Source organism: Anarrhichthys ocellatus, unplaced genomic scaffold (genome assembly GCF_004355925.1).
Source record: "Anarrhichthys ocellatus isolate YVR2014 unplaced genomic scaffold, GSC_Weel_1.0 scaffold207, whole genome shotgun sequence".
In the NCBI taxonomy this organism is placed as follows: Eukaryota; Metazoa; Chordata; class Actinopteri; order Perciformes; family Anarhichadidae; genus Anarrhichthys; species Anarrhichthys ocellatus.
In genome coordinates this window covers 149,895-163,087 of record NW_022280237.1, presented here as the reverse complement: position 1 = coordinate 163,087, position 13,193 = coordinate 149,895, and the positions used below count along the sequence as shown (strand labels likewise).

Here is a 13,193-nt window from a genome sequence, read left to right as displayed (position 1 = left end):
TGTGTGTGTGTGTGTGTGTGTGTGTGTGTGTGTGTGTGTGTGTGTGTTGCAGCTCGTATCACTCAGCTGGTTCGGGGGTTTTCCAGCACGTGGAAACAGTCGGTGGAGTCGATGAGTCAGGACGTCATGAGGTCCTTCACCAACTTCAAAAACGGGACCAGCATCATCCAGGTGAGACGACGACAACAACAGCTGCTGCTTTTGTTGAGAAGATATATTTATCGAGAAGATATTTTCAGACTTCACGTCCGAAACACGGAACTAAAAGATGTGATGCGTCGTTTTAGATTTAACTACCAAACATTAAATATATTCTCAGAAATAAAGGCGCGAACCAGAACCATGAAGGGTCCTTTGGCTTGTTCTCAGAGGAGAACCCTCTTTGGGTAAAGGTTAGAGAGATTCATTCCAGAAACTTTACACCTTCTAAGAATCCACGAGGGGGTTCTACCGAGAATCCTTTTATATTCCAAAGGTTCCACCCAGAACCCCCTATGGAAGGTTCTACAGAGAAACTTTCTATGGTGTAATGGTTCCACCCAGAACCTTCTCTGGAGGGTCTATCCAGAACCTTTGCACCTTCTAAATGTGATTTCTTCATAATTCAGTCCAACAAACGACATCAATCCTCACATTTCAGAACCTGAAACTAGTAAAGGTTTAATTAAGAAATAAATCCCCTAATTACTTAGACTATTGGTTTGAATTGGTAAAGTCCGGGTATCACACTCTTATTAGTTACATATTCATATTAGTGTGTGAGAGGAAGCGAGCGGTGCAATAACTTCCTGCCTGTGCTGCAGGGCGCCCTGACCCAGCTGATCCAGTACTACCACGGCTTCCACAAGATCCTCAACCAGCCCACGTTCCGCAGCCTGGCCGTCCGCTCGGAGCTCATCAACCTGCACCACCTCATGGTGGAGGTGAAGAAGCACAAACCCAACTTCTAATGGGGGGGGGGGGACGACACCTGGAGGCCCTCCAGTACCTGTACAGTCATTAAGTCGTATCATAGTCCAGTTAACAAAGTCACTGAATGTTTGTGTTTTATTTCACTTTATGTCTGAACATGTGAGATAACAGAAGATAACTGTGATGATGATGCAGCTACTGCTGCTCTGTAGAAAACACAACAACTAGTAATCAGATAATCAGAGTTCGATTTGAAGTTCTGATCCTGAAGATTTCAGTCCTGGTGTGTTTTTAAGCGGCTCAGGCGTGGCGGACCCCGCCACCAACCGTGAAAAGTACTATTCAAGATTAATGAGCCGACCATAAATAATGATTCAGATCTTCAGGATTGTGACTTTTAAAACAAATCAAAACACTGAAACACTGAACAGAGAAACGTGGACTTTCATCATGAAACAGTTGAACAGACGTGTTTGTTTTTATTTAATCTGCATTAATAAATCATACGCTGATAAGATTTGCTTTGTAACATTCATAATGCTGCACTAGTGAGAAGCTCTCGCAGACATTTCTACTTGAAACAAAAACAACGTAGTTCTGTGAGACTGAAGGACGAAGCTGCTGATGTTCTGATGGGTTCCTCGTGTCTTAAAGAAAAGCAGCAACATGTGAGTCCGTCTCTCACTTCTGACTATGAACAGGTTTATAGTTTCATGTTTACTGTAGGTTTTTATCAAACGGGAGGAAGTTGTGCATTTGTTTGGGGACTATTTTCATCGGCGGATGAATCCACGTTTGGTGCTCTGGAGTATTTGAAGCACAGAGCGAGTGAATCTTGGAAGTCGTTGTGTTGATCCGTCGGTGCAGCGTTCAGTGTTTTGTGTGTGTGTGGATCAGTGTGAGACATCTGTTTAACAATGAAGAGATGCAAACAGGACACGATTGTGTTTGCTTCTTGTATTCTCATTTATTTATTAGATTGTAGTGCGAGTTGAAACACAGAAACATATTATATCATTATTTTTAAATAATTACAGTCGCATCGCAACAATTAACATCAAAAAGGATGAATAACAATCACAGAACGGTTACTTTATATTACTTTTGACCCGAAACTGTTGTCAAGAAGACTGTAAATGAACCTGGTTGGTTAAAATATGCAGAAACACCACTCTGATAGTAGAACATGAAGAACATTAAGTGTGAGTTGATCTGTGTAGACGTGAGGTCAGCTTTGATCTCTACAAACCAACCAGCTTCTAACGCAGAACATTAATTACATCCTCATAGGAGACACATATAAATACATACGTGTGTGTGTGTGTATGTTTGCATAGGTGTGTGCGTATACATACGCACACACGTATATAAGGATATATTTTTTCCAGTCTCAGATTCATCGAGCACGATGTCGTTCACATTTTTAACTGATTTCTCTAATTTGAGAAGTTAACACTTGAAAACCTTCAGTCCTTCATTCTGAGTTCTTCATCATGAGTTCATGAGACCGTCCCTCACACATCACTCCATTAAAGAGTGTTGTGTTTGTACACGTGTATGAACTTGATCTGGACAGATTGGATAGAGGATGTATTTAGTGAGCGTTGGAGGAGCCGGTTGGTGCGTTTCTGAACTTCACATAAAGCCAGGCTAGCTGTTTCCCTCCGATTCCAGTCTTTGTGCTAAGCTAGGCTAACCACATCGTGACTCTAGCTTCATATTTAACAGACGGGTATGTGAGTGATGTCATCTAACTCTCAAATAACTAAATAAGATTTCCAAAAATGTAGAATTTTTCTTTTAAAACAAATTATTTTGAGATCAGTTCATTTTATCTTTGTCGACGTCGGAGTGTTTAAAAAAAACAAACAAACAAAACTTTTCTTCACTTAAATCACATTTCAGACACTCCGTCACTCTCTCTTAACTTACAGTCGACTCAAAGACAAACACCTGACTCATCAGAAACACCTCTAACGTTCAGAAACACCACAGTCTGATGGAACAGTTATCATCTGCTGGCTCTACTGTGTCGGTAGCTGTTTATATGTATACACACACACACACACATACTGTGTGTGTGTGTGTTTATATGTATATACACACACACACACACATACTGTGTGTGTGTGTGTTTATATGTATATATACACACACACACACACATACTGTGTGTGTGTGTGTTTATATGTATATAAACACACACACACACAGTATGTGTGTGTGTACACACACACACACACATACTGTGTGTGTGTGTGTGTGTGTGTTTCATTTGCAGAGAGGATTGTAATCAGAGGAGATGAATAATTTGGAAACTCGTGACGAGAACAGAGAAGAGAAGAGCTGAACAGCTGCTTCTGACAGCGTCATCTGGAAGACATGAGGGTGGAGACAGGAGGGTTACTCCAGGTCAAGTTTATCTGTATTTCTCTTTAAAAACACTTTTATTTTCACGTGAACCATCGTCGGGTCCGGTTCCTGTGCCAGAATATGAAACGGTGTTTTCTCTCACCTGTCAGCGCTTGTTTCTCCAGAAGCTGGTGGCGTTTGAGAGCTGTGGAGTTTTCTGTGAAACAGGGAACAGTTAACGTCAGTTGGTATAATTCAATAATTAAACTGGCTTGAGGGAAGATTATATGCAAAAAAATACTCTTAAACTGTCAACCAGGGTTGGACCCAAAGGTCAAATGTTCAACTTCAGAGAACAGGCCTGTCCCTAACCCCTCTGCTCTCTGTTAGTCTGTCAACGTCCCGCCAGGGAACGAAGATTACTATCATCTTAAACGTGGGCACATGGGAAAAATGGGGGGGGGGGTGCAGGACAGGTGGAGTGGAATGGAGGGAGCACAGGCTCTGCAAAGACAGGAAGGAGTTCACGTTTGGCAAAACAGCAGAGAGCAGATGAGGCTCAGGTATCAGTCTGACATCATCTGACGGGAAAAGATCCGTCTCTATTTAAAGTTAACAAGGCCAAACATGAAGGAGAAGAGGAACCTAACACAACTAAGTCTGTGTTTTAAATCCGTTTCCTCGGTGGACTTTAAACCACCAGATTTGTCCTCCCCATGTTCAGGTTTAACGTACAGATGCCTCCATGTTGAGCAGCGAGAGAACACTTTGAAAGCTCTGGACCAACAATCCCTGAACAGCCAAAGATCATCACTGCACACAGACGTACAACAGAGAGGATGGAGCCCTCACCTTCCACCGAGAGCTGCACGGTGCTGACGGCGAGGCCGCGCTCGTCCAGGACTTTGTAGATTCCTTCGTCCGAGCTCTTCAGCTTCCTCATCCTCAGCTGCTCGTTGACCGAATGCCTCTGCAGACGCTCGCTGTCTTCGTCCTCCCTCTTCCACAGGACCGACCACTCCGAGCTGTTCCTGTGGAGCGAAGGTCAGAAACTGTTTGACCAACATGACGTTTCATCTAATCCTGCTGAAAGGTTTATACAGTCAACAGAAGGGACCAGAGCATCATAAGCCGGACTCATGCAGCTTTCTGTGTTCTCTGAAACAAGCAGTTCGATGTGTAAATGTGTAAATACGAGCGTTTTAATATGACGTCAGACATGAACTAAACTAAACGGTCCACGACGAGCTCACATGGCGTAAACATCGGCAGTTCAATTACAAGATGAGATCTTTGGAAAGTTCTCCGACATCATTTCAACTTTTTCCAGAACCCACATTATCCGGCCTCTATTTAGCATTTCTTCTGTTTTGAAGGCAGACTTCATCGGGTGACTCATAACTTCACCAGCAACCTGTAACGGTGTCGGTTTGATGCAAACAGTCATTTCGTAGAAGTTGTTTTTATAGGGGGAAAAGAACAATCAGAATGGGCGACTTGAGGGCGGACGAGACGAAAAGAGAGGACGAGAAGAGACGAGACGTGAAAAGAAGAGAAGAGGAGGAGGAGAGAAGAGATGAGGACAAAATAGAAGAGAGTATTCGTGATTGAAGGTTCGGCTCACCTGTCCTGGAAGACGACTCTCATAGAGTGACGGGTGTAGAGCTCCAGGACTAAGTCCTCACCTGGACCTCGAGACTGGAAGGATTTGTGGTCTGAGAGGGAAAAATAAAACCAAAAGATCACAGACGTCAGATTTGTTAAAGTAAAGCTGAACGATAATTTAATATGATTATTTATCGTCTGTCAGTAGAATCGTACAAATCACGATTCTCAGTCACGTCGTCTAAATTGATAAAAACAAGCAAATATTAACCAAAATATCTCAGAAAATTATTTTGCATCAAAGTTCTTAATTCACACAACAGTATACAAAACAATGAGGTTATTATGAAATGCATGATTAGGGTTTATTATAGAGTTACATGAGATGAAGAGATGAGATAGAAACAGAAGTAGAGTCGATGGAAACACGAGAGAAGAAAGAATAAATTATGAGGATTAACGACATGAGAAGAAAAAGAGAATAATTCAGATGATGAAACCAAAGAATAAGAGGAAAAGGAAACCTGAGAGAACAATAGAATATAAACTAAGAGAAGGATAGAAATAAATCAAACAGAGTTGGAGACACTGACCGAACACGGACAGCTTGACGCCCTGGATGAAGACCTTGGTCTTCATGGCCATCATCCCGTCCACCACCATGAAGCTCTCGTATCTCCCCGAGTCTCCGATCTGGACGTCATTGATGATCAGAGAACAGTTCCCGGACCCCAGCTTCTCCTCGGGAACCTCCACCCGGCCCTCGAACTCCTCCGCCTCCCACTTGTCGTTCCCGTTCATCTCGAACACGGTGTCGGCCGGCGTCGCCCACTGGACGTGGCAGGCCGACGGGGTCAACTGGAGGCGCTGCTTCCAGCTGCAGGGAAGGACCGCCCGGTTCCCCACCTTGGAGGTGACGGAGAGCAAGCGGGAGGACGAGGAAGAGGAATCTGGAGGAGGAGAGACGGAGGAAACACCTTCTCAACCACAACTCGTCAAACACGGCAGCTTGTTCAGAGTCCTGGCGTCGGATATTTCAAAATAAACTTCTGTTTTCACAGGAAAAAACTTGGTTCACTTAAAGCAACAAAAGTGCTTGGTCAGGTTTAGGGAAGCTTGTAGTTTGGGTTCAAATAAGTACGTTTGTTACGTAGTTTAGTAGCTTTAACATGCGTAACGTGAGTTCTGACTTAAGTTTAGTACGTTATCAGTTATCGGAGTGGGACGGATATAAATATTTCGAAAAGTTTGTGCTCTTAGTTACAGAATGTGACTTTACAGAGTAAACATTTCCCGAAGAATTAAACATTCAGATCTAATAAAACATGCTGATATCCAAGTCCTTCATACTGTGACGCTGACCTCGTGCAGTGCTTCCACCAGAGAGACATTCCCATCTCAGATTAATATTTAAGGTCCTAAATGTCAACTATTCTTTTCTTTCCTCTCCCCCATTAATCACCCCACACACACACACACACACACACACACATTCATCCGGTGACCCGTCGCGGCGGTCTGAACGGACCTGAAGTTCAGCGGCCGGATCATTTACAAAAATGTGATTTATCTTTTACAGTCGATCTTTTAATATCAGTTAAAAATGAATCAGAAACGGTGCGTCACAATAAAGCGTGCAATAGTATCAGACGTCATTAGAGAATGTTTGAGTGGATGATATGAAACATCAACAGTCCACTGCTGTATGCATGACATGGTACGATTGTTCTTGTTACTTGTGGCTTTGATTGAAAGATGTTGGAGTGAGAACTCAGCAGCTGTGTTGAGACTAAACAACGGTTCATCTTCTGAGGACACAGAACTATAATTAAATCTCTTAAACGTCGGGTTTGAGAGACGCTGTGATTCATGTGTTCATCACAGAATGATACTCACCAACTAAACTGCCAACCAGAAAACAGTGTAGAGATATGAGAACCCTGAAAAACAAGATCACACAAACGGAACAAGTGAACATGTTGTTTAAGGAAACAGACAGAAGATCAAATCAACCACGTTCTCATCACAAGAGTTTTATTATATAAAAAACAATAAGAAAACATTCAGAATTCCATCTGAATGATTCAGAAAAACAAACGGACATTATTGAAATGTGAATCTTTATTCAGTGTGGGCGGAGTCACTCAGATCTTTCGTAACTATTAAATATGTTTTCAATATAGAAACCTGTTTACATAAGTTTGGATAGGACTGAATATGTTTGTTAAAAACAGGATACAATATAAAAATATGAAGCCATGAGACAGGGAGCATTGAGATGCTTATTCTTCATATATCTATTTAAATGTATCATTTATATTCATATAGTCGAACGAAAGAAAGTATTTAGTTTATTTATTGTTATTTGTTCCTATTATTCTGTTGTTATTTGAAACCATGAAGGAACCAGTGAAGATTGATAAATCCTTATTCTATTTATTTAATTTATTTATTTTATACTTTACATTGATATGTACATTGCTAGTTTAGTTGTTGTGCTTTGTTGTTATTATTCTGTAATGAAACTTAAGAGTCAGTTTCACTTCTCACTAAGTTTCGTTTTCTTCCAAACGCAACGCGCCTCGCGCTCTTCTCTGCAGCGCGCGCTGACCTGCTGAAGAGAATCTGATTTAAAATAACGCTCAATAAACCGCAAATGTTTTTATTCTGCACACGTTCTCCATCCTGCAGCCTGTCACTTTGTTCATATTCATATTTAATGAAACAACAGCTTGTTCTTCGTGAACATATGAGCAATAATTCATAAACATAAAATCATCAGATACTGAAAATCCCTATAAAGGAAGCTTTTAGTTTTCAAAATAAAGTGTCGTGTTTCTCACCAGTGTCGCTTTGTGACGGTCTTCATGATGACTGCTGTTTGGAAACTTAGCTCAGTCCTCTTCTCTCTCCTCCACGTTGTCTGAAGTCTGTTGATATGCAGCGCTGAGGTTACTCTCTATCAGCTGAACGACACTTCCGGTAAGAAAATAAAAGCACCTTTTTTTTTTTTTTTTGCTCAGTTAGAATCTATGAGTGATACTGATATAAACAATATATAATAATAATAATCACAAGGCCTTTATTTCTTTTATGTTTTGGTTCAGTTAATGTTTTCATCAAGTGTTTTTGAAATGTTTTTTTATTTGTGTTAGTTTTAAATATTTGTGTAACCTCTTTTTCTTTTAAAGTACATAATATGATTTTATCTCAATTAGCCTATAAGCTATAAAAAAATGAAATACTAACTTCTCATTAGTTCAGTCAAAGATACATAACGCTTTAACAGGCCGGCTAATTAATTAGATCAGCAGTTTTATATGTTATTTGAAATGTTTCTGTGTGGAAAGTACATGTATGTTGTTTTATGACAGAATCAAAATATTTTAATAATTATTCTCTTCTCGAACATCCCTTGATAGAAAAATCTATTTGTGATTTTTTTTTGTTGAAGAAAATCGTTATTCTACGTTAATATGAATTCAGGGGTTGAGGACAATCATAAATGAAGATGGATATTTAACTTGTTCACTATACTGTGATTGCTAAACCAACTGAATATTTGTTGTCACGAGATTAAATGAGAACGAGGAGCGGTTGTGCTTTTATTTTGTAGCTCTTCCCGGTCATATAACGTAAACAGATACTAATTGACGGATTTCTGCAGAAACGAAACGTAGCGGCTGCAGATTATTCACTGACTGAGTGAGAAGTGTTTGTTGAGTGGAAAATCTTCATCCTTCCTTTTTCTGCACACATTCAGATGTTGGTGGTCTCAACTGTCTACAGTCCTGCTGCTCAATAAAGTCCCCGCTCACTTCCTCCCACTGAACTCACTGGTGTCTCTCTCATGAACCCATCAGTCCTGCACCAAACCTGAGGATCTTAAATCACTGAATGATGGCCGGTGTCACACGGATCCTCACTTTCATTTGTAAGTTATTGATTGTTTATGTTTAATGGCTGAGGTACGTTTGAGATGAGAGGAGGATTCATTTGGAAGTTGTTGTTGTTGTTGTTGTTGTTGTTGTTGTTTTTGTTGTTGTTGTTTCATATTATTTCTGGGTTGTTTATTTTGTGCACGCTCATGATACTCAGCTGATAAATCAGGTGGTTGTGGTGAAGTCATACCTTCTCAACATGAAACTCAAAACTAAACTGAAAGAGCTGTGCAGGTCCGAGCATGACCTCTGGGGTTCATGCAGACTGGTGTTTTAGGGTCAGATGGTCTCGAGCATTAAGAATAACTATACCAGTGGTGGGCCGTCAGGGCCTGCAAGGCCTTCTCTGCTGGCCTAAACAGAATCACAAAGTTATATCTATTTTATAATTTAATAATTTTTCTTAAATACACTACATGTATTATAATTTATAAAAATATTTTCCCCATTATCTTATTTTCTCATTGCACAGCTCCTGTCTTCCTCAGTTGCTCTGCTTCCAGTGCAGCTTGTTTTAAGTAGAGCTTTTATCCAATCAGATCTCACCTCTGTGTCTCTAGGTAAGAACAGATGCAGAGGCCTGCAGACTCACAAGTGAATCCATGTGCAGTTTAAGTGAATGGGGACGATATTGTTGATTGTCATAGTGTTCAAGCAATCAGATCTTTAGTTTGACATGTTGGGCGTATTCTTTGACGTGTCAGCACCTGTGAGCCGGCCAATAATGACATCAGCATTACATGCAGCTCAGTGTCCATGTGCAGCTCTGCTGCGAGGTGCAGAGTGTGCTGTGATTGGTCAGTGGGCGAGCACGTGACTATCGTGAAACGAAACTTAACAGCAGAGGCTTAGTCGGGTAGTGAATCACATCACGTGATGCAGCTCAGCCAATCAAATATGGGCATTCTGACTGAGTGAGATGTACCACACACCATGACACAGGGGACTGAGACGAGGAAAGACACTGCAGAGCAGTACGTACAATGTTCAAGTTGTGAAAGTAAAATCATAAGATGATCTCTTTGGGCCGCAACTTGTCATTAAGGAGTGATGGTGGGTCCCACAGCCAGACCAGCTGAGAACCACTGTCCTCCATGAGCGCAGAAAACATTATATTCTCCTGAATGTAAGCTTCTGCATTTTCCAGATGCTCTAGTACTATTCAAACGTATTGCAAGTCTCGTACCGAACGTTGCGTACATTTAATACGTACATAGTTACAGCCTTAGAAACTGATAATAACTGTGGCGCCATCATGTGGTTATAAGGTGGTATTTCAGCTGCAGGACAACAGTGAAGGCCTAGGTATAAAATGCAGGGCCCGCCACTGCTCTATAGAAATATACCATCTTCTCTCTTATGGTCTCTTTACTGATGGAGGTCTGATAGAGGATCAGGACTAAACGGGGACTTATTCAGGAACCGTTAACAGTTCCTTACTGTCACTTTAAAGAAAAAATAAACAACAACATGGTGGCGGCCGTAAACCAAGATGGCGACGGCGAAATCACCGAACTCGAGGTTTCAAAACATCAGACCACAAACCAATGAGTGACGTCACCATGACTACGTCCACTTCTTATAAACAGTGTGTGGTTAAACCATCGTGTGTCTTCATCGTGCGTCTCCATCGTAATGTTGTTGCATTGAGATCTCCCTTCATTGAAACTAAGAGGCACAAACCAGACCAACAGGACACTTTGTACATGGACCCCATCTTAAATATTGTATATATTGTTCACTGTAAATATAAATGTCTGACGTCTCCCCTCACCTGTCCGGCCTCCTCAGGTGTTGCAGGATATCACCTGTCCTCAGCCTCGCCCGTCCTCCGCTCGGCCCTGGTGGTCCCGGCGGGGGGGAACGTCTCGCTCGCCTGCAACCTGACGTCCAGCTCGGAGATCACCTGGTACCTTCTGCGCTCGGATCAGCTGCTGCCCCTGCTGACAGTTGCACCGACTAAGCTGAAAGATGTTACGATCAACTTTCACACGGCGGACGACCGCCGCTTCAACAACAGGGGCGACCCGGAGGGAGGCCCGGTTCGCCTGGAGATCCAGCAGGTGGAGGAGAAGGACGCCGGGCTGTACTTCTGCACCGGCCGCTGTGAAGGAGCTGTGTGTGTTAACAGAGGAATTCATCTGGCTGTTGATGGTAAGAAGGAGTTTTATTTAAATACTGTTTATGTGTGTTCTAATTGTCGGGCGTATTCAGACTGAGGTGAAAATAGTAGAACAAATACTTCACAAGGTTCATTCCAGATAAAACATTGTGCTTGAAAACAGTAGAAAGAGTCTTTAAAGTTGTATTCTTTGAGTATAACAAATGTATTTTTAAGTCAAATACAGATTATTCAGGATTAATGGGAGCAGGAAAGATCCTTGGATACCTTTCAAGAGCTGATATTTTACTTTGTATATTCAAGATTCAACTGTCGCGGGGGAACATAAACTCTAAACTCTAAACGGGTCGGACATGACGTCTCAGCTCGCTGTCAAATAAAAGGTTTTAGGGCACTGACCCTTTAAATAAAGCCATAGTTATGATATCAGTTCGAATCAAACATACCTGCTCTGAAAAAACAGGGAACAAGGTCTTGAACTTATTGAATGATTTTCCTCCTAAATTTCCCTTTTAAATGTTAAAAGGTCTCCATTGTTTATGTGATAGATTGAATATATTGTGTAGCAGCTGCAGTCAACTCTTCACTGGAACTAATGAATCATGTTTCTGCACCAAAACATCGAGAATTGAAAATGAAATTAAACAGGGAAATTTTCCAGATGTCTGGTTCGTCCTTCTAGACATTTCCCCAGAACCTAGTTGGTATCTTTGGAAGAACCTCCACTATAATCTGAAATACTTCAACAACATTTGTAAAGATGGACGCAGTTAAAGTGAACCATTATGACAAAATCATCCCTTTTGTGTTAACTTCAAAAATCACAAAGAAACTCTTCAACTCATTAATTCACAGAAAAACTGATGATAGACTTGAAAAAGTAACAAGTTGAAGACTGATGAAAGGCGGCTGTGGCTCTCAGCTGAATTGAAAGTTATGAGCACATTTCCGTGGAAAGCAGACGTTTCTTCTATTCTGATGGCAACCATGACCGGTGGTTTTGGGTTTGCAGGAAACATGTTTTTTGTTTAGTCAGCAGTGGTTAGCTTGGTGTTGACGTTGCCTGATAAGGGGGCAGCACTCTCATCCTGCCTTCACTGGGTGTCTAGAATAGTTTTTATTGATCACGTTAATAACCAAAAAAGAGTCACATCCCCCAATTATATTTACAAAATATGAAGCGAGATCCTGCTGGTTGTGAGTTTCATGTTCAGTTTGGGCACGCCAGCCGTGACTTTCACTCTGCTTTTGTATTTCGACATGTTTCACACAAAGTGTGGAAGGTTTCAGCTGCATGAAAACAGCCTTTAGCTTCATGCAAAATGGTTCGTTTGGTGTTTCTCTGTGGTTCACATGCAAATGACTAGAAAAGTGTGCAGATCTCCGCGAGGTGTGTCGGCAACAACCACGGCTGTATTGTGTGACTGAATGGATACAACCTCTGGAAACCATCGGGCTGTGAGGTGTTGTAAAACACACTTCAGCAGCGATGCATGCAGGCAATCTTACATTTCTTGTCGAAAACACAACTAAACTCACCAAGCTGTCTGCCCGTGGAGCAGGTGCTGAGTTCTGTTAGCTGTTTGCCAAACACACCGTCCAAACACACAACAAGTAAGCAAACTGTTTACCCCTCGACTGAGTCTCTGGCAGCAGAGAAGCAGATTGGGGTCAGAGAGGCACTCAGCTGTGTTATCACTCGTGGCCGCTATCGGCCAGGGGCCGGATAAGAGTAGTGAGTGAGGAGTCAGCAGGCAGTCAATGACGGTATAAAACACCGCTACCTTGAGACGTCCTTGAGCGTGCAGACGTAACAAAAATATCTGCTGCAGCAGAACGAGAGATTAGCCGTGGACAGACACAGAGGTGCACACTCACTCACTCAAGCACTCAAGCACTCAAAATGAGCACAGTACTGAGATCATGTAAGAAGCTCTGTTTTTGTTTTTTTCAAACTGGAGCTCTTCTACCAAACCGTAGTCGACACAAACAGTTCAGAGATATTAATCATGGGAGTTCTAACGGAGCCGATCAATAGAACTCCATCGATTCTCTTTTATCTGCTCCGGTGGTTTGTTGTTGTTTCCAGGAGTCGACGGGGAGCCGTCCAGGCAGCCATGTTGGAGTCTGGGGATCTGTGTTCTTCCTGCTCTGCTCGTCCTCTGCCTCGTCTTCATTGTTGGACTCTGCCTGCGCTCAGGTGTGTGTGTGTGTGTGTGTGTGTGTGTGTGTGTGTGTGTGTGTGTGTGTGTGTGGATTAC

General features: G+C 42.0%; 3 protein-coding genes across 4 annotated transcripts in view; 2 read left to right on the top strand and 1 right to left on the bottom strand.

The window, feature by feature from the left end:
- The window catches only part of vps52 (VPS52 subunit of GARP complex), a 10,361-nt gene extending 9,046 nt beyond the window's left edge, over window positions 1-1,315 (top strand). Inside the window, exons 19-20 of the mRNA XM_031878857.1 lie at window positions 53-171; window positions 804-1,315. Coding sequence (XP_031734717.1) covers window positions 53-171; window positions 804-950 — 266 coding nt within the window. The 3' untranslated portion in view covers window positions 951-1,315. The remainder of the gene's footprint in view (window positions 1-52; window positions 172-803) is intronic.
- An 837-nt stretch (window positions 1,316-2,152) lies between these two features.
- Window positions 2,153-7,819, bottom strand: LOC116400800 (uncharacterized). The gene is made up of 8 exons (XM_031878862.1): window positions 7,713-7,819; window positions 6,766-6,809; window positions 5,463-5,819; window positions 4,889-4,979; window positions 4,117-4,295; window positions 3,428-3,481; window positions 3,160-3,285; window positions 2,153-3,031 (listed from the first exon to the last, which is right to left on the bottom strand). The coding sequence occupies exons 1-7, from the start codon at window positions 7,736-7,738 to the stop codon at window positions 3,206-3,208; spliced, it is 831 nt and encodes a 276-aa protein (XP_031734722.1). The 5' UTR covers window positions 7,739-7,819; the 3' UTR covers window positions 2,153-3,031; window positions 3,160-3,205.
- LOC116400801 (uncharacterized) overlaps window positions 3,123-13,193 on the top strand; it is a 15,342-nt gene continuing 5,271 nt past the window's right edge. Inside the window, exons 1-4 of one of the 2 annotated variants that reach the window (XM_031878865.1) lie at window positions 3,123-7,851; window positions 8,633-8,803; window positions 10,602-10,964; window positions 13,022-13,132. In XM_031878865.1, the coding sequence (XP_031734725.1) occupies window positions 8,767-8,803; window positions 10,602-10,964; window positions 13,022-13,132 (511 nt within the window). In that variant the 5' untranslated portion in view covers window positions 3,123-7,851; window positions 8,633-8,766. Of the gene's footprint in view, window positions 7,852-8,632; window positions 8,804-10,389; window positions 10,965-13,021; window positions 13,133-13,193 lie in introns of those variants that run through there. The other variant, XM_031878864.1, reaches the window with a different exon arrangement.